Genomic DNA, 22,069 nt, shown 5'->3' with positions numbered 1-22,069 from the left:
AATATGGTCCCTCAGGATCTTGAAGTTTAATATCTCAGTGAATATTCATCACACTAATGTCAATTTTTTTGTGTTTGGTTTTTTTACACTTGTGATTTCAATAAATATGAATGGGGGGACATAAAGATCACATAAAAGGTTAGATTTGATGTTTTTTTGCTAAATTATTTTTTTGTTTCAAACTTTTCATATCTTAACTCTACATTTTACTTTGACCATTGTTGCAATTTGAAGTGTGCTTCTAGGACTGAAGGTTGCAAAATTAGAGGTATTGCAGGTTAACTGGGAACAGGCTGTGTGTATGTATATATATATATATATATATATATATATATATATATATATATATATATATATATAGGAAAGGGGCTTAGAGTTCTTGCCAGTAAAGGAAGTGGAAAATTAATTTAAGTTTGCTTAAAAATAATTTTAATGCTAATTACATACAGAATAATTAGTTTCTTGATTGTGATTATTCACTTTAACTCTTCCTCTTGAATATTTTTCAATTTTTTTTCCAGAGAGCCAAAATTTAGAAATGAGCAGCTACCTTGTCTTGCTCCTTCTTGTGCAGTGATATGTGTGTGCTGTGTAATTAAGGAAAAATGGCCTTGTGTGGTTGGTAGTTAAATGTTCAAAATTTTCAACTAAAACCAGTTAAATATTATTTAAATTAATGGAAATTAAAAGTATGGAAATTTCTATTTTATAGATCACATTCAAATAGCTCATATTTAAGATCCATCACACATTAATAAACAAATGTAATGCATTAGATGAACATGTTTGATGACAAGTATGCTATAATGTAAATGCAGCAAATAGGATCTATGCAGATAAAAAACATGCTATTTTGTAAATAAAATATAACATACCAGAAATATCAACAATAAAAATAGTCTGAAAATAGACTAATATTTAACAATATTGCGCTATATAAAATCACAACTCTTAGATATGCAATAAACCATGGATGGCATAAAACATAAGCAAAATTTTCACTTCACATATCCTATTCGGAATTTCATATGCTGAAATGATCGTTGAACATCACACAAAACTTGAGGCAATACTTTCAAGTGTTTCCTTTATCTCACTAAAGTGGGGCCTTCTGTCTGGATTATAATCCCATGTTCTTATCATCAGTTCATATATATACTCAGGTGTATTGGGTGGTGATTCTAGACGATACCCTAAAACATTTAAATTCTGCTTAGGTTTGCAAACTAAATAATCATAAAATTAAAATCAAGTTAAAGCAATGGGGAACATGCATGATTTTCAAACTCACTAAACGAAAGATCATGAAAAACTATGCAGAAATATACCAATAACATCTCTATTTAATTAATTTAAATGTAATTAAAACTATTTTTAAAGGTAATTAGACCACACCTCCACAAAAATGAAACTATCGGGCGAAAAGATATTGTAACGTCAATGAACACCTGGGTTCATTCTGCTAGCAGCGCTTTACATTGCAGTGGCGGAGCCCAAGAACATGGAATCAACACATTCCAAGCACGAGTTTTAAGTCATAGTCTGAATGCATTCAGAGGTCATAAGGGCTTCACAAGTGATAAATAAGGCTTTATGTATTTGGTTATTTTTTCTCCTTTCAGTAGGGATTTTTATTGTTATGAAAGAGTGCTCATTTTAAAAGCATTTAGCTAGTAAAAAAATGGGCTTTCATACTTTGAGGCAAAATTAAGGCTTTTTTTTAAGTAGGAGGAAAATGAAGAATCAATGAAGATATTTTTGTAAATGAATCATATTCAATGATAAATATTGATATTGAATCGAGTTTTTTCGTGATATAAGAATGGATTTTCGATAGTATGCTTTTTTCGATTTAAGAATATCATGTTGTTTCAAAATGCACACAATTCTGAAGTTCTTGAGGATTGTAACTAAAGTTTAATAAGTTTACTTCATCATAAATCTATTTATATTTTATTTTTATTCAAATAACATTTTGATTTTTATTATTACTTTACAAAATTTTAGCTATAAATTTTAACTTCCATTTATAAATTAGATTTTTTAGTTTGTTACTCTATTATAAAGAAACTGAATAATAATACTAATAATAGTAATGAAAAAAATACTATGTAAAACCTATTCATCAAAGAATGTATATGTATATATATATATGGCGCCATTTAATGTGATCACGGTTAATGTTATAATTCGCTTAATGTTATCAGAATCACGTATTCCCAGAACATTTGTATGTTAACACACGTTAAAAAAGTCGTATATCATAATCAGCGTCTTCGTTTATTGTGTTATCACTTTTTCATAAACTTTCAATTTTTTCCCCCCGTTTTTGTTCCTCAATTAACAGAAATACATAGGCAAACCCTGACGAGACTAACTTTCCGTGTAGCATTTTGTGGTTTTCAATTGCAGTTCAAAATTTTTTCTAAGAATGAAGCTACAGAAAGTTTGCTCCCAGTGACCACAGACTCCCCCTAAGAAAACTTTCTTTTGCACCTAAAAAAATTCAGTCTCTGGACATGTTGCAGCCATTAATGAAGGACCTCCATTGTTGCCATTACTTTGTAAACTATTAAAGAATTGTGTCAAGATTGAAAACAAAGCAAAGTTGAGTTAAAATTTAAACAACAAGCAAAACCATGCTGGAAAAGATAGAAAAGTTGAATGTGCTTTGAAACTGGTTTACGAATGTCAGGGAAAGCGGTCATATTTTACTGCACCTATTACTATGTGATTAAAAATTGTATAATTTAGCTTTAACTTTTTATAATTCAGATATTTCCATTCTGTTAATTTAATAATTTAAAACTGCATTCAGTTGAGTCATTGTGATTTTAATTTGAGGTTGTCAAAATAAATGCACCTTAATTGGAAAAAAATCATTATTTTGTGTCTCCTGGATTCTTTTCGGTTATTGTTATCAGTCGGTTATTGTTATCAAATTGTATTTGTCCCAAAGTGATCACATTAAGCGGTGCCTACTGTATATTTTTTTTTTGCATATTTTAAGAATTTATTGGTAATTCACATCCTGGCCCTGGTTAAAGGTCCCTTAGTGTAAGTTGTAGATGAAGAGGTTTAAAATGAACTAATTTAAGTTCTTAAAAATTGCTTTGCAATTTTAACCTATTTTTACAGAATGTAAAATAATGCAGCTTTGCTTTAAAGTATGGTGTATATGTAAATGGTTGAAACATAGATTTAAGTTTAGACGTGTTGCAGCAACTAAATACTTTTTTAACTGAAGATTTTTTTAAATGTAAATTTTGAAGTGAAAGTTTTGGGGGGTACATTATGTAGAGTAAATGATTAGTTATTGGGCACCCAACCAGTAATGGGCTATGAAATATGTTCATATGTAGTAAATTTTTCAGTAATAAAAATACAATATCTGAGTTCTAGCACCATGAGAATTCGTTTTTCCATGAACTAGAACTGCAACATCACAATTCAACAACAATTTACACGTAAAATAAATTTAAAAAAAAAGCTTAACATTGACTCTTGTCATTAACCTTATATAATGATAAAATCAAGTACAACATAGCATCAATTTCTCTTTACACATTAGAAGAATGTTAAAGTCATTTTTTGGTTTTTAAATTACTTATTAGGCGAAAAATTCCTCTTTTCATGAATATAGATATAAGCTTTTGACTCAACTTATTGCTTTTCTTTTACTCCTTTCATTTCCGCTGATATAAAATCAGGGCATCTTCCCAAATAATAAAAACAGATTAGTCAACTATCTAAATTTGGCAAATCATCGGATTGGCCTTTAACGAGCCCTTCTTCCATCAATTTACATGAAAAGTAGTTTCATCTTTTAAAAAAAGGAAATTAAAACAAAGCACAAATCGTTTATAATAACAAAGGCTCAAAAGTTGATGACCTAACAAAACTCTAAAAATGCTCTTAAATACACAAAAAATGACCCTAAAAAGCAGTTAAATTTGAAAAAATGCTGTTATAATTTTGAAAACTGCACTTCAGGAAAAAGGTCAGAATCCCCTTTTAAATAGTTTAAATACTTTAGTGGCGTACACATGTCCCCCCCCCCTAGGAATCAGACATCCAAAGCTCTCCTTTCCAAAAAACATCAAAGCTTTTGCTTTTCAGTATTGATAAGGACAGTCTTTACAAATCTAATACTTCTAAGAAAATGATTGCACCCAGAATCTGAAATTTAGTCAGAGTGTAATTACATGTTTTGTTCGTTCCCTCTATTTTCCTTTTCAAAGTGAACAATAAAAACTATCAACCCCCACAGATAAGAAGACACAGCTTCTTCAAGAGTGTACTGGTCTCAAAAAATCGGATGAAAACTTTTGGCTCATAGATAGATCAAAATGCCCAGAAATTTTAAAGCAAAAGCGAAATGCTCTGCAAACATCTTTGAAAAGTTCACTAAAACAGGAAAAACGCCAAAAAAGCAAAAAAAAAAAAAAAAAATGTCATCCACTTTTGTACCCTGATTATAACAATAGCCAAAAGCAATGTGGGAAACGCATTGACTGTCGCATAAGCGGCAGCGGAGCAGAGGAAGAATAGTGTTTTATGATGTGGCCCAATGGCTGCGCGTTTTCAGTCATGTGACATTGTTTACAAAGATCTCCTTTTTTAATTGCTTTTCACGCTCAAGTGAATGATTGTTTTAAATTTTAATGTTGATTTTTGGCATCACCATCATCAAATATATGAAATAAAAAGCAATTTAATCATATTTTACGTCATAGTGCATGCTCCCTATTATATTGAAAAATAGTAAAAGATTGTTCAGCATAATACTTTGATTTAAATTTTAATTAGGTTATTGTTTTTAATTAACCTATTTTACAGTTTTACACTAACCAGAAACCAAATACATGTTCAAAAACAAAAAGAAAAAAAATTTAAATGTTATTGTAGTGTAATCTGCATTAGAATCCTTTCTTTTTATTCTTTTTCCAAATTCACGCTTTCGTTTTGTCTTTTCTAATTAGGAGCAATTTCTTTCCTCCGCCTCTGTCTGAGACAAAGTGCAGGTAATGACGTCAGAGGCGCCCGTAAATTCAGAGATTTGTCTCTGCTATATCATAGGTTACCGAATATGGTGCGATATTCTCTAAGAGTTCTGATTTGTGCATTGCGGTTAACGGTTTTGTTTTCAAGAATAATGAATTTCTTGTATGCCACATATTTTGCTCGACTTTTGGGAGGATTTGATTTAACTTCCCCAGGCTGAAAAGATGTGAGCTGGGTGCGTTGAATTTATTGAGCCGTGACGCAATGTTTGGCCGGACTTTTCGAATTCACCCTCAGAATTTGAACGCTGCCAGTGTGCATATGTAAAAGTGAAATTGCTCGATGGCTGTGTGTTCCGTATTTTGTGATACGATGGCATTTTTGTAGAAAGTGGAATTGTGTATTTATACTTTACCAGCGATGTTTCGCCACTGTGATTGCCGACTGGCCGATGCACGGCAAATGAGCCAAAAGTGTGACTTTCGTGAATGTTGCGGGAATAAACTTCTTTATCTACTCATCTAAACTCTTGTGCAGATTCTTTTGTGGATTTATCCTCGTCTGCGAGATGCGAAATCAGGGCTGGGTGAGATTGTTTCAATTTCATGAATTATTCAATTCGTGCCAACTTATTTTAGTTATTTTAAAAGTACATAGTTCGTAAAATGTTGTTCTTTAGGTCTGAATTTCCCAGCCACTTGACTTTCACACCTAGAGTTTTTTTAGAATAATAAGATAAGAGATCTTGTGATTGTCATGGTCACAAGACTCTGACTTGGGTTTTCTCACAGCGGTGAACCCACTATACCAACGGTTGCCAATTCACTAATTTGTCTCCCAACTCTGGGGAGTCTACAAGACATTCTTTCACATCTAGAGTTTTTTAGAATCATAAAATAAGGGATCTTGTAATTGTCGTGGTCACAAGACTCTGACTTGGGTTTTCTCACAACGATGAACCCACTATACAAAAGGTTGCCAATTCACTAATTTGTCTCTCAACTCTGGAGAGTCTACACGAAAGTTATATTCTAATTTTTATGACTAGTACTTTCAATAATAAAGAAACAAATCTCAATGGAACATTTTTCTAGGGAACAAATCTTCAGTTCAAAGAATATGAAAATGAGTGGATTTATAAAAAGTTAGTCAAGAAATGCAATTTTTTTTCTTGCAAAAAGAGCAATGAGTCAAATGTATAAGAAAATACCTTAGAAGCAATGGTAAGATTCCGCTAGTAGGAACCTAAATACAAGTGCAAGATGAAAAACGCCAAAAGTTCAAAAAGTAGTTGAAAATTGGTTCATGTACCATGAAATCGTATGACTTTGTAAGAATCAATAGATAACCCAAAAGTGAAATTAAATGAGGATACAGAAGGCGCACAGAAATTATATGAGTAGTTCTGAAAACAAAAGTGGTATTGTCTAATTTATTTTATCAAAATTACATTGAAAAATTTTGATGAATTATTTTATGTTATTACTACAATAAACTCCCAATTATCTGCAGATGGATTATTTGAGGCTGTGAGAACCAAAGAGATGTAAGTTGACATTTTTAAATTTTGAGTAAAATGTAATTTAAGTTCTGGTCCTAGCTAGGTTTTCATTATAAAGTTTTTCTAAATCATACTGCTTAGGGCTACTAGTACTATTTCTTGTCCCAAAACAAGGAAGAGGTTCCTCTACCATTTCTACTGGTTATCTTCATTTTTTTAAATTTTGGCACTTCCATCCTTTTGCTTTTCACTACCTCATTTTATTTGTAGTTTATCCAATCTTTCACACACCCCCCCTTTTTGGGAGGGTGGGGGGAATGACCAACTTAAAGTGGAAAATGTATCCATTTTAACTTAACAAGTTCAAAATATACTTTTACTTCCTATTTTCTTTTCCTCCTCCCTTTTAATGACATTAAGCCTTCCTAGGTCACCAATACCTCTCTAGTTGTCTTCTGATTTTTACAGCTATTCTTTACAGGCCTAAAAAAGCTCCCTTGCCAGTCCTACACGTTTCTGTAGTGTAACCTAACTTGATCTATTGGCAGGATTTGCTGTGTATGTGTGTAATCCATTTGAAGCAATGTACAATTCTCTTTTTCTTCAACTTCACATACATTTTTTATACACACTGTTATTTTTATTTGGAGTTGAAATGTATGTGTTGTTATACACATTGTTAAGCTGTTGTACGCACTAGTTTTTTTTTTTTTTTTTTTTTTTAAACCTCTTTTGCGGATTAGCCACGAAATTTGCTTATCCTTGCTTACCATGCTACCCTATTTGGCTGATAATTGAGAGTTTACTGTACTTTCATATTTGTACTAAAAATTAAATTGGTTACATGGAAATTAAAAAAAAAATGTTTTACTGGTTTTCTGACTATGGGTCTCGTACATTATAGTTTCATACAGCACAACCGTTTTTAGTTAGCCTTTACCTATCAACCACATTATAGAACAATTATTTGTATATTAATGGAGTAGAATTTATGAAAACATAAATTATCATTTCTTGGAAAAATACAATACATTTGGCTAAATTTTAAATACACTTTTATGTGGAAGGGTTTCATTGTCTAGTGTTATGATTAAAAGCCAAGAAAATAATATGACAAGTGAGTAGGGGAAGCTGCTGTACCAACGGACAAAATTTACTTTTCAATTTTTGCTGGTCTCTGGGAATGGATAATCGATTGTAAAAAAATCCGGCAGAATCTACAGCTTATCATCTAATTTAGCAATTTTTGTCCGGTAAAAATCTCAAAGCTTTCAGCCTCAAAAATTTTTTCTTAAAAACCATCTTTTTTGTTCATGGGTACAACAACCCGTTCACCCCACAGACAGGTGCCTTTGGATCCATGGATATATAAAAAAATAATATATAACTAAGTCTGAGGAACTCAATTATACTCAAAACATTTTCATAAGCCATTTTATGTTGAAATTTTTCAAACATCAATTGAAAATAACCTTAAATAAGATATGCAACAGAAATTAAACTTTGAAAATTAATCAAAGTTTTTTTCCCTTTTTTTTAATTTTCCTTAATCATTAACATCAGTGAACTCTTTAAAAAAGTTATTAGTCTTAAGAGAGTTAATGATGTTATGAATAATTAATATGTTTAAAAAAAAAGAAAAAAAAACTAGATTCATGATAGTATGGCTCTCTATGTACCTACATAATAACTTCAATTTATATGCAAACTGAAACCTTTAACTAAAATTAACCCATCACAAAAAACTCAGTTTAGATTAAACCAACAAAAATCTAGAAAAGTCGGCTTCAAATCAAAACAGGTGGGATTGACGGTCTGAAGATCCTACAACAGGTGGGGGTTACTTCAACACTATATCTTCAAGCCCTCCTTCAAATTCATCATTATTGTTAAAAACAAATTTTGAACGTTGATGACAAGGCACTATTTTGAGGTACTTCACATCGTAAGAAGACTCAAGTGTGACCCAAGGATACTAAAAATTGCTGTCCCTGGGTACACATGGTTGTGTGTACTTGGGTACAAAGGTATGCCATTTTGGTTTTGCAAGGCAGTCACATCGACAGGACCACAATTTTACAACATTAAAAATCAGAAACAAAACCTTCAAAATGTAGGGAATCATGATACCTACAACAAAAATGAATAATACAATACACGACGGATGAAAAAAAAAAGAAATTGCTCATATTATTTTTTACTTAGATCCTACTAAAACCAAAAAAATGTGATAGAATCTTAAATGTTCGTCTGATGGGATTGAAACTTTCTGGGGTGTTGGAGAGCTGTGACACACACGTTGAACCCCAATTAGGATCCCTCTCGACGATACCCGGAATTTCTCGATCAACGTCTGTAGGTACAAACGTCCGTGGGTACAGCAGCTTCCCCTAATAGTAGAGAAATTTGTAGAAAGCACTTTAGAACTTTTAACTAATTCATTATTAAAGTAAATGTGCTAGATAGTTTACTTAAATAGCTTTTATATTTCATTTCAAATTCCTTTCCTCCTTAAAAATCTTAAATAAAAATGTTAAGCTTACCACATCTTGCATGATTTAAATAGTATCATCACTGCTCTGATTGCAATATGTACAGTACAGAACAAAATCCTATACTTGACAATCATAAAATTGCACCAAGCTAATTCATCATTTTCTGTTTTCTTGACTAGCATAAAAGTTACATTCTATATTTCCTAAACATGTAGCCACATAAGAGAAATATTTTGAATAATGATTTTAAACTGTAATATGGTTCCTTATATAGGCAACAATTAAAGTTCATATTTCAAGTATTTGAACATTAATCATCATTCTATTAAAAGCAAATTGAAGTGGATCCATTTATCTCTGATTTGAAATGAAATTAATGACCATAGTATTGCTTGCATAACTTGTTATACTACTGAAACAAGATTCACATAGATATATTTACACAATCCTTTCCCTATGTTTTATACTAAAAATAAACAAAGGAAAAAATAAAACTCTTACCAGAGTCAATCATCTCTCTTGCTTTGCTATTTGACCATCCTGAATATGGGGTATTCCCAAGAGAAAATATTTCCCACATTAGAACACCATAACTCCACACATCACACAAACTGGTATATCTACCTGTAATTATTAATTGTAAATAAGATACTTTTGAAGAGTTACAAAGAAGTTTTATGGCAACCACAAAGTGTTTTTATCATAATTGAAAGAGTAAAGAAAGTCAATGTGTTCTCAGTGTGTTAAACTGTATTTATTTTGAAGTTGTTTTGGTTTAGTATAAATTAACTATTGGTTTTCTACCTGTAGGAAATATCAAAAGTAGAATCCCAAGGTCCACACTCTTGAGCTCCAAAAATCTTTCAACAGAAATAAGTGTTTTTCTCTCATTTAAATGAAATCTATTACCATCCAAGAATTTTATATACAAGTAGTTCTGCTTACAGGGTGGTTACAAGATATAAAAAACCATTTTTCCTGCCTTCTCCCTGTTCAACTAAAATTTTTCGATTTCTATTACGGCCGATTTTTCACCCACTTAACGCTACATTTCTTTGACACCTTTGAATGCACCTAGCCTTTTACACTATTTTAGGCAATTATTTACATACCAAAATGAGCAAAAATAAAATGAATTGCATTTGAAACTGCTAATTTGTTAGGAAATAATTAAGTTATACAATTGGTTTAATTTATTTAATAGCACCATAAAAACTTCAGTAACAAAAATGTTATTTTCCACTTAAAATTAGTTACTCCAAGACTACAGCTCCAAAGAGAGACTAAAAGTTTTTTAGACCTCTGTTTTTAAAACTTTTAAGGAACATTCCTCCACTGCTATCCCTATCTCTAACTTCATTAAAGATAGCTTAAAATTTGTGGAGAAGCTGAATGCCCTGAATCCCCTCCGCCTTAAATCACTCAATGATGGCCTAAAATATTGTTTTTGTACTTCATCTACAAAATATTATTGAGAAAGCCCCCCTAAACCTTCACCCCTAAGTTCACTAAAGATGGATTGAATTTGTTTTTAACACTCCAGTTTTAGAAATTTTTCTAAACAGCCTCTCAGTTTCTCCTATTTTTATATTACAAAAGACAACCTAAAAATTTTAAGACTTCAATTAAAAAAATTTTCAGCCGAATGCCTCCAAATTTCCTCTTTATAGAGTCACACAAAGATAGCCTAAAGTTGAGTTCTTAATACAGTTGACTCTCCATAACTTAAATCCTTATAACTCGAATGCTCCTTCATCTCTAAGCATGCCTGCTTAGGCAGCAAGATTGGCAGTTTTTACCATTTGTGGTATTTACCAGTTTTTACTGTCTTTGGAAAAACCTGCTTTCTACATGGTTTTTACTATCTTGGAAGAAAAAAAAAATCTATGTTTTTTTTAAAAATTGTTTCCGCCATTTTTGTGCACATGTTTTTGTTTTTTAAAGTAAATTATGGTTAAAACTGTTTATGTTTAAGGTTTGTATACATGAACAGTTCCTCTTTTTATATAAATTAAAATCGATTTTGAGCAACAGTGATCATTCATCACAAGTTATCACTTAATTTACAACACCACTCTAACTTTTGCCCCCATATATGAGTTTTAGACATGTTGGAGGGGACTCAGGGCCGTGTACGGCGGGGGTCCTTAGGGTTCACCCCCCCCCCCCCAAAAAGTTCCTTTTGACATATAAATGTTCCTTTTTTTTTATTCCAAAACTCAAATGTCTTTTATATGTACAATAATTGCATAAACGCTTTTATAATATATAACCCGACAACTTGAACATTAGCACAAATAGCGCAAAGCTCCGCATGAAAGTTTTTAAACTCTCCCCAAAATTATTTTCTGGTTATGGCCCTGAGGGGACTTCTAAATTAAAAAAAGAAAAAAGGCAGCTGTTTTATACTTGGTGATGATGAAATGAATTTTAAATTGATTTAGCGGATTTTTGAATTTGGCTTTTTGAATTGTCCTTCATTATAATGTAGTTTAAAGTTGAAAAAAAACAAAAACATTGATGTTAAAACGCCAAATGATTAAGTGAAAAAGAGGTTTTAAATAACCAATTACACATGATGATGATGTTCATGATGATGATTATCACTGCAAAATATGATCAAACATCACACTTTACACTACTTACTTACTTTAAAGACAATAATAAAAATATAAAGCTTTATAAACTAGAAATAAAATATTGAAACAAAAAAATTAGATCTAAATAAATATTAAAAATTAATTAAAGATTCTAAAAAACATATTCATGATTCTAAAATCATATCTTGCTTATTTTGCTTTAAAAAAATATATGTGTTGTTTTTTAAAAGAATTGATTAATAATTAGCATTTAATTAGCTGTTTTAATTTCTTTTTTTTTCTCATTTTGTAGTATGCATACAATGTAGTAACTGATCTCATACACCCTACTTTTCTCTACAATATACTATTCAGTGTAGTGCGTAATGCCTCAACTGTTGTCATTCAAAATAATTAAGTCCTGGAGAAAGTGGCTACTAATGATGAGGAAGGTGGCTCAAAAGTTAATTGGGCATTGACTAACTAAAAAAATTGTAATTTTCAAGTATACCATTCCCATTTCACATACCCTCATATTGCAGAAACCAATCTACTGAAGTGACATCATAGCAACTGCTGTTCTTGACTGACTAATGACTCTACCACATACAAGTGAGCATGACAGAAAAAGTTTAATTTAATTGAAAGTCTTTTTTTTTTTTTTTGAATACATGAAAGTTTTAGAAAATTTAAGACAAAGTTCTAGAATTTAGGACAATTTTTAATAATTTAGAATTTTAGGAAAACTTCTACTCCAGTGATTGTACTAAATTATTAGTAACTGAAATTAAGGTCAACAATGTAGTGCCTTATTTTTAATACCACATGCCATTCATAAAAACTGCTAAGAGATTTTGGCAGTTATCAATATGAACGTTTCAATAGTTTTCAAACACTTTGCAGATGTGAAACAGTTGGAAAACAACGCCTTAGACAAGCTTTGCTGCAGAGCATTCTGCAATAAGCTTCAGCAGAAACCTTTAGTTGACTGAAAATGTTCTCCAAAGTGTAAGTAATATGTTGTATTAACACAGAAGAGAATGTAAAGCTATTTGAAGCATATCCTCATGCAAGATGGATATACTCTTCCCTCACAACATTCTGAAGAAATAGGGATTTCTTTCTTGAGAACGTCTAAATTTGCTCATCAATTTAAGGCAACTCTTTCTTCTCTGAGGAATATGTCATACTTTTGATAACGTGTTGCTTTGAGGGACACACATTGAACATAATTCATTATATAAATAAAATTTTGAGCAAACAATTCACCATAATTCAAAGCTTCTGGAGCTGTCCATTTAATAGGAATCTGTTTCATTCCATCAGAGACAGTATATTCCTCTTCTTCACGAGACATTCCAAAATCAGATATTTTAACTATGTTTTTGTGTCCTACTAAGCAGTTTCTAGCTGCTAAATCCCTAAAAAAATAATCATTAATTTTTTTTAAATGATTAAAAAAAAGAACAAATTAAATGTTGAAGAGATAAAAGTTATACAATTAATATAAAACATAAAGAATACTTTATAAAACTCGAAATTTCTGTTGAAACATTGTCATCAATTAGAACTACATTTTCCATTACATATTAAATACATTAATGCAGTGTTGACAAGATACAAATACATATGGGTGATTCTTTACAAATAGGTCAAATTAATGACCCAAGCCTGTTTCTCATTAGTTTATCATTGTTTTAAAAATAAATTCAACAGGCATACATAATGTGATGAAAGTTACTTTGTTAGTTCTTATAATGCAGACATTTCTAAATTAATTAATTCTGTAATTCAAACCAATCATTTGTCACTCCCTCGTACAGTCCCCACACAAGATTTCAACTTTTAAAATTATTTTTTGCAATATTGAAGTATGAATGTATTATTTATATTCTCACAATTTGACTTTTATGTTCAAATAAGAACTATAATATGCCATTATTATAATTTATTATTAAAAATATTAAGTTAAAAATCATCACTGAATGTTACCCCACCTTCTTACATTGCTCCCTCACTGACCTATCAAAAATTTTTTTAACCAGGGGTACCCACCTAGGGGAAGTCATGATGCAGACTGCAGCATTGAATTTTTTTTTTTTTTTTGGGGGGGGGGGGGGGTCTTGCTTTTGGGGGGGTTGTTGTGATATCTAGGGGGTGCACCCTTGGGGGCACCCCTGTTTTAACTACTACTAGAGGGCACACAAAACTAGTTGATGGGAGTAAGAATGTTTTAATAATAGACATCACAGCTCATTGTATCAAATAATAATAATAACTTGATTTTTAGCTCTATTGCTCTCAAGGGAAATTTTGACGTTCGACTGTTTGAAGTTCGACTGATAGTTTTTTTAACCTCGTCACTGCCGCATCAGCCCCTACTGAACAGAGGCAAAATTTTAAAACTTATTATTACTATTGATTTATACATATTTAGGTATAGTTTAAGTCCACTAAGCCTTATTGCTATTCAGATAACTATTTAAAAAAAAAAAGGAAATGATGTTATTAAAATTCATCATTCGCTCACTTATGAGAGTGATGAATTTAGGCTATTATGTTATTAGATTTAAAATAAATTATTGCTGTTATAAAATAAATGCTACTCAATCTAAATTTTTTATGTTTTACAAACAAAATAAACCACAAAATTTACTACCACCACTATATTATGAGATTCAGCTTTATTAGTCTCTGAAAAAAGTTATGTTGTATGACTTCAGTAGACTACTTGTTAGTGTAGAATATTACTTACTTAAACTAGTATATCCTAATTTTAAAATATCGCAACCTTATCAGGTTGTCTATTCAAGAAATGTGCCTTATATATATTTTGTAAACTCATTAAGGTGTTTCCAATGTCTATTCGACCAACCTTGCAGTCATTTTCATTTAGGTAAAGATTATGACAGGTATCACTCCCTCACTTAAAAAAAAAAAAAATCCCGCAAAAAAATAAAAGTGATTGATTATGGCCTATATGTTTCCTAATATAGATGAGCTCAAATTAACTAGTAAAAAAAATAAATCATGTCTTTTCAACAAAGTTGATTTAAAAAAAATCTTAATTCTTATTTGGCTTACAATCGACCCTTGTTCCAGCCTCTACCAAAATAAGTGAATTTCCGCGAAATATGTTTCTTTATTTAGAAAGCGAAAGTTCTCATAGTTAGCGAGTAGAAAACTTATGATCTTGTAAATGCAAAGATAAAATAATTTGTAAATAATTAAAGCCTTATAGAAATGAAAAAATTCTTTATCCACTGTGACACTCATATTATCCAATATGCGTGACCCTCTTAGACACTTATAAATATCACATTTTCACATTGTTGGTACTGTGAATTGAACTGCGCGCACACACATTTCTTACACACTATCCCTATTCCATAGAACAGTAACATGTTGGATGATGAAATAAATGCAAATGAGGGACAATATTCCTCCAACCTGGAACATTACTTCCTAATTAAACCAACATTACTTCCTTATTAAAGATAATGCATACTGTTTGAAAAGCAAGAAGTTGAATGCTATTTACAAAATCATTTATCATATTTCAATAATGCAGTGATCTAGACTCCCCAAGTGTTTAAGGGTTGAAAGCAGATAGCGATATTTAACTTTTTGCAGTGTTTTTAAATCCACTCCACAGTCCTCCTATCTCAACTGACTCTACTGTAACCTGTAAGAACTTGCCTTGTTTAAAATCAGTATTTTGTTACATTTTTAAAGGAATGAGTTCACCCTAGACCATTATAAAAGCTAATAAATAAACTTTAATAAATTTGATAAATAAGTTTGAAGGGGAGAAAAAAAAATGAGATAGAGTGAAGCTGCGATTGATGAAGGGCGAAGTGGCGAGGGCCGACTATATTTGGAGAGAATCACCTGTACGTACACACATGCACGCACACACAAACATATATATATATGTGTGTATATATATATATATATATGTGTGTGTGTGTGTGTGTTATATGTATATAAAACTTGTTGATTTCAGAAGGGGGGTTATAATCGAGATTTTTCTGAAAAATTAGCCAAAATAATTGTTTTTAGTAATATTAATTTTAGAGTATAGAAAAGAACTAATAAGTAAATAAAGAGTTAATATTAATGAAGAGAGAGAAATTAATTAATAAAAACCTGTTATAATTTTCTAGTAGTAATAAATTGCATGAGGGCGCCATTTTTTTCTTTTCAAAAGAAAGGATTTTGCATCTTAAGTTGGCAAAACCCCTATAATTTATCGCTTGAAAATTCATTATGTACTGAATGTAATAAGGTTACAGTAAAAGAAGCAAAATCTTAATGTTCTTGTTTCAGAATAGAAGCAAAAATTGCAATCACGGCCGCAAATTCGTTATGAAAATCGTAATTTTGAAAACTGAGCTTTACAAAGTTCACGAGCGCAAACACAGACAAATTTCTTACTCGATTTAGTAAAATTTACATTTCTGATGATCCTAAACTCGTTCAATTACATTATTTCTCCTTTTAAAAAGGTTATTTTTAAGTTTCGCGCTACTTTTTAAGCAACATGTTTCCAAAATGGTGTCACGTTTTCAAAATGGCGCCGCGTTGAAGATCGTTCAGTTTCACAAGTCAGAACAAAAATGCTCCTTCCAAAATTAATAAAAAGCAGTACAATCATATAAATTTCTTTTGTAATACATATGAACAAAAAAAAAAAAAAAAGGCGCCCTTGCATCGAAAGGAGTTTAGACATTTTGGAAGGAATAAACTGTGGAGACCATTTTTTTCTTCTTTTTTGTTTAAATCATTGTGTTTTCTTTCTTTTTAGAAAAGCAAAACTGCACATTGAGGGGGTAACTAAACCTTTGTAAATGCTTTCCAAGTAAAGCAGAAAATGTTATCCTTCTTTTTTTGGTGGGAGTGGCAAATAAAGATGATCGGAAAATTTTACAGGTGAAGGGGGGGGGGGGTATATTCAGGATTTTAAAGTGATTTCACTTTCCACAAAAAAGGGGTAGGGGGCTATAATCGATAGGGGGGTTACTTTCGGGATTTTACTACATATATATATATGCAGGGTAAGTTTGAACTAATCTGCTAAGCAAAAGGGGATGATAGAAGAGCCCAAGTGTTGCATAGAATCACCCATTGTCTTGTCTGATCGCTAAACATAGCCGAGTTATGGTAGATAGAAGGAAAATAAGTCAAAAAACATATTTCAGAGAAAAAACTGATTTCAAAAATTTCTGAGAAACTTATGCACAAAATAAGTACAAATTTGAAAGACTTTTTGCAACAAGATAGTCGAAACTTTCAGCGAGTTTTGAAACACTGGAAGTACTCAAAGTTGAATTGGCGCCAATATCTGCCAATCGGTATTTTCAAAATCAATTGCTTTGAGCTACTTTTGGTCAAGTTTACCAAAAAGTAGTCCACCCTACTAGCTTTTAAGTGATACCCCACAGATCATATTGGAGTTCAAGTTTGGCAGAAACTAAGTTTGAAACCTAAAAATCAGCTTTTGTATAAAAAGGGGACTGGTAAATGTATCACAGTTCTTTTAATACAATGAAACATTGAAAGAGACATGACAAGAACCCATTAAAAATTTCTGGCTCCAGCTGTTTTTTAAAATTAAACACAATTTTTATACATAATTAAGATTAGATGAATATGTTTCTTCCATGTTGTCTATGAAAATATAGCCATATGTGGGGAACTCTATTACAGGCCGCCATCTTGGATTCAAGTGCATTTTTTAAGTATTTGTTTCATATCACAAATAAATATTAACCTGCAAGTAAAACTAGTTATTGATGAATTAAAAAGCATAAAATTACCTTTAAAAAGGTGTTTGTATTTTTATTGTAGCTGTAAAAGGCATAAAAGTCTTTAATTTCAAATTTTCTGCTTATTTATACTTTTTTCACAGAAAATTCAATTGCCTCTATATAGGCAACCTAACTGTTGTCATAGCGACTTATTTTAATTTGAACTGGAAGGTCTCCACAAGCAACTGGACAATATTGTGCTGAGAGTCACAAGATGTATAAGTACGATGGAAAGGGGAAAGGGGAGAGCCACCGCCTTGAATGAACTATAAATCCGGCCCTGTCTGACTGTATTTGGGGAGAATCACACCGTATGTACATGCACGCATGCATGCACACACAAACATATATATATGCAGGGTAAGTTTGAACTAATCTGCTAAGCAAAAGGGGATGATAGAAGATATTCATCACCTTCCCCCTTTCCTTCAATTCCTATCAGCTATCCTCAACTATAAAGTTATTACTTGTATTTACAAAGTTATTTGCATCTATAAAGTGACAAATCAAACTAAAATGAAAATTGCAATTATTAGGGGAAAATATTGAAATGTAAACCAGAAATCTGCATATTTATACTATCTACCATAAATAAATCAAAAAATAGGGAAAACAACTCAAAGGCTACATATCAAAGGCTACATATTTAATATAAATTTATTTTTATTTCATTATGAGAGTTTAAAAATAGTAAATAAATATGACCTGTGAATGCAGTTTTTGCTTTCTAAATATTCCATTCCTCTAGCTGCCTCCAAACACATAGTTATCAAGTCTGTGATCTTCAAAACAAGTTTTTGTTTTCTTAAGTAATTCAACAAGGAGCCACCTAAAATTCAAGCAATCATGAATATTTTATGATTTAAATATAGTTATATCTACGGTAATGCAAAATAATCGCACCTGGAACAAGCTCCATGACAATCATGATTGGTTGCTTTTGCACACAAATTCCAATGAGTTTTACAATATTTGGATGGTCATACTGTTTTAAGATACGTCCTTCTTGAAGAAAACGTTTCTTTTGCTCCTCAGGTAAGTTCATACGGCATGTTTTAACTGCAACTTCAGTTCCATTTGTTCGTAGTATGGCCCTGTATACATCACCAAAATTTCCCTATTAAAAAAAAAGCTAAGTAAACATACTAAAAATAAATAGAAATGAACATTCAATGAATATGGAACCAAAAAATGACGCATCAAAAGAATGTTTTAGACACGCAAAATTACAAACAAATATATAAATAGTTCCCTAATGAGTTCTGCATCTGTCAATGAAAGAATTACGTCTTTATTCTATTTAACAATGATCCAAATGGGCTGCAAATTCATGTGCTGATAATGAAAAATTTTAGTTTGTTGCAAGAGAAGAGATTGTTTATACTGATAAAAAATAATATTCGAGATCACATCTACAACACATCAGCAAGGGTTCTCATGAAACATATCAGGTAAATCATTGTGAGAGGGAAAACATGCAAAACATCTTGAAATATCACACAAAATCTTAAGAACAAGGAAAAAAATGTTATCTAAACTAATGTTTTTCTAAAATATCTTCCTCAAGAGCTTCTTTAATATGAACGAAATCAGCAAGACATTCAACCTGATGATCTCAGATTTTCAGGACACTTTCAGAAATATTACCCTTTAACATTTTAAACGTATGTATAAATTTAAAAAATCTATTATTTATAATTGACTAGCCGCCTTCGGCGACCAGCTGGTCCGCCTTTTTACGACATTCGCCATTTTGCGCCAGGGTTGCCGCCTGCGGCGGCTACTTAAACATTTTAGCGACGGTATTAATGTTTTTCTTTATGTATCGATATTATCATTCGCCTTTTTACGCCAATGTTGCCGCCTTGGGCGGCTGCTTAAATAAATTTCGTGGCGCTATCAATCAATCTATATCTGTCTATATCATTGGTAGTTTGAATAAAATATTTTCTAGGCCTATCTCCAGTTCCGTCGTTTGGAATACTTTTAAAGGAGGGGAGGGGAGACACAAACGGCGTACTCTTCATGCAAATTTTGTAGAAAAATAACAAAAAGCACTCCCACTTTTATGTGAAAGCATTGTTTTTTCAAAGTCATGGTGTGTGGGGGGAGGGGGCATTGACACCCCCTTGAAGTTTTTTAAATGACGGGCTCTTTCTTGCTGTCCATCTCTATATCGACCTCTATATTTGTCTATCTATCTATCTATACGATTTATGCATATCTACCTCTGACAGTAATTAACAATCTTTTTTTATTTATATAAGTATTAATTCGAAAAAAAGCATTTTTTGTCCACTCAATCTCTATCTCTGTATCTACCTAACATAACCGTCAATCCGTAACAAAAACACAGATCATGCAAAAAATCGCGGACTTCATTTATTTAATCAAAATAGCCCGCAAAAAAAAAGGCTCTATGTTTCCCGTAGTGTGGCAAAAAGTAACGCTTGCAAAAAAAAAATTTAAAAAAAGGTGAAGAAAGGGCAAACTATTTCAGTTGGATCACCTGATGAGGTAAATTCGGAACTCAGCCGGCAAGCGAACAGCTTGCGTTGCGTTCTGCATTAAAAAAAATTGTAAAAAAAACCTATTGCGTATTTTTAAAAACTTTTTTCTTCTGAAGGGGGCAGAGTGTTTTTATTATTACCAAATAAAATTTTAGAATTGAGGGTTCAATACTTTTCGCAGGATGGGTTTCGAAAAAACTAAACCCAGAAAAAAATGCAAATTAAAGGTTTTTTCAAAAATCTATAAAAAATACAAAAATTGCTCTGCCTTCAAAATTTTTTCATTTATCATATTTAAAATTAAATTTCCTACACTATAGTACAAAAAATATTCGTCTGGCGTGGTTTTTTCGGGGTCTGTGAGGTTAAAAGTGCTAAAAAGTGCTAAAAATCACATAAAACATTAAATAACTTTTTTCTAATTAAAATATCAAAAATCGAAGCCCGAGGTGCACATCTTCAGCAAAAACTGCACCTGTATACCAAATTTCATCTTTCTAGGCCTTACCGTTTTCCCGAGATGCGCGCCACACACACAAACATCTTATTTTATTATATGTATAGATTATTCATAAGTGATTAATTTTTGATTTTCATTAAAAGACTAATGAATACAAGAACAATTAAATGAAACAAATTATTATTTAAGAAAAAACCCAAAAGAGGATTAAAGACTTACTCGCCCAATTTTTTCTACAAGTTCAACATCATCATTGTTTAGCTCCCAGCGTTCACGCGGAATTGGGGTTTTCAAAATAGCTCCAGAACGAATAGTAACTGGCTGTGATGAATGAAATTGGTACAATATTAATTCCTGAACAGATGGAAAAGCAGGTCCTTCAAACCTAAACTTCCCCTGAAAGAAAAATTCTTTTGAAAACCATTCAACTTAATGAAATTAACTTCAATGATCAAACAATATTAAGAATATGAGAAATGAAAAAAAAAAAAAGAACTGTAATTAAAACATAATTTGAGAGAGTGCACAGAAATGAATGTCAACAAACATTATATGTTAGTGAAACATAAGTGTATAGAACTGTTTCCAACTTTGATATAACTCAACTAATACCAATCGTCTATAAATGTTTAGGACAACTGCACTACTGATGCAGGGACAGACCTAATTACAAGGGGTGCTCTATGCTGGACAAAAGACCAGTTGCACCCCAGCTTGATAAATTCAACACATGTAATCAACCATCACCCTTGTGATGTTGCAGCAGTCTTAAGTCCATGTACAAAACAAAAAGGCGGAGAGTTGCACAGAAAAGAAGCCTGGTTACTCTAAACCCTTGTAAAAAAATCAAATTTAAGAGATCAGTTTTGACTTTGCTGAGATATTTTATCAGCTCTCTTCTGCAAAACTTTAAACTACTAAACATCTTGCATTCTATAAATGATCTATTTTTATTTCCAAGATGGAATAAAAAAGATAGCCAAATTGCCACATTTGTTTAGTCCCATACATGGCCGGATTTGGAAGTGTGGAGGCCCCGGGGCAACGAAGGAGTGGAAGCCCCAAATCAGGGTTTGAAAAGATAATATTTTCAAAAAAAAAAAAAATCAGATTCTTTGATATATATCCAAATATTTTGATATATATGTATATATATCCAATATTTTTGATTAAAAAAATTTCCATTCAAGTCATTTCATCAAATAATTTTTTAATTTCTGGGCTCAAGAAGCAAGAAGTTGTAAGGATAACCTGCAAAGTTAACCATTTTTCGGATTTTTTTTTACTTTATTTCTCTTTAATTCATAGGTACAAATTACAAATTAAATGAATTAAAAAATATATATATTGCCACTAAAATGTTCGTTCAAATAAAAAATAGATAGTAAATGGATACTTGCAATCAGGGGCCTTCTGATACATCGATAATATTATTTTTGTGCAAGCATTTTTTGTAGAAATACCAAAAAAAAAAGTCTGGGAAAAAAAAGTCAAATTTGCTGACCTGTGAAAGTTAGGATATTTTGTAAAAATTTTATTGTGGAGGCTTCTTTGCTGTGGAGGCCCCAGGGCAGTAGCCCCACCTGCCCTTCCTTAAATCCGGCCCTGGTCCCATACCTTTTATTTTTCAGTTTTGCAGTTTTCCTTATTTTTCAAGTTACCTTATTCTGTACTCTATAATAATAGTGCTTTCATTAAATTTATATTTAG

At 31.5% G+C, this 22,069-nt stretch overlaps 1 protein-coding gene across 1 annotated transcript in view; it reads right to left on the bottom strand.

The window, feature by feature from the left end:
• Window positions 1-475: 475 nt before the first annotated feature.
• LOC129219400 (tyrosine-protein kinase Fer-like) overlaps window positions 476-22,069 on the bottom strand; it is a 127,932-nt gene continuing 106,338 nt past the window's right edge. The window contains exons 14-19 of the mRNA XM_054853789.1: window positions 20,579-20,755; window positions 18,293-18,506; window positions 18,095-18,218; window positions 12,849-13,000; window positions 9,502-9,624; window positions 476-1,193 (exon numbers count right to left, since the gene is read on the bottom strand). Of these exons, the coding sequence (XP_054709764.1) occupies window positions 1,051-1,193; window positions 9,502-9,624; window positions 12,849-13,000; window positions 18,095-18,218; window positions 18,293-18,506; window positions 20,579-20,755 (933 nt within the window). The 3' untranslated portion in view covers window positions 476-1,050. The remainder of the gene's footprint in view (window positions 1,194-9,501; window positions 9,625-12,848; window positions 13,001-18,094; window positions 18,219-18,292; window positions 18,507-20,578; window positions 20,756-22,069) is intronic.

This window comes from Uloborus diversus, chromosome 3, assembly GCF_026930045.1.
Source record: "Uloborus diversus isolate 005 chromosome 3, Udiv.v.3.1, whole genome shotgun sequence".
NCBI classification, from domain to species: Eukaryota; Metazoa; Arthropoda; class Arachnida; order Araneae; family Uloboridae; genus Uloborus; species Uloborus diversus.
The sequence above is the reverse complement of the archived record's forward strand: the minus strand, read 5'-3'. Positions and strand labels throughout refer to the sequence as shown.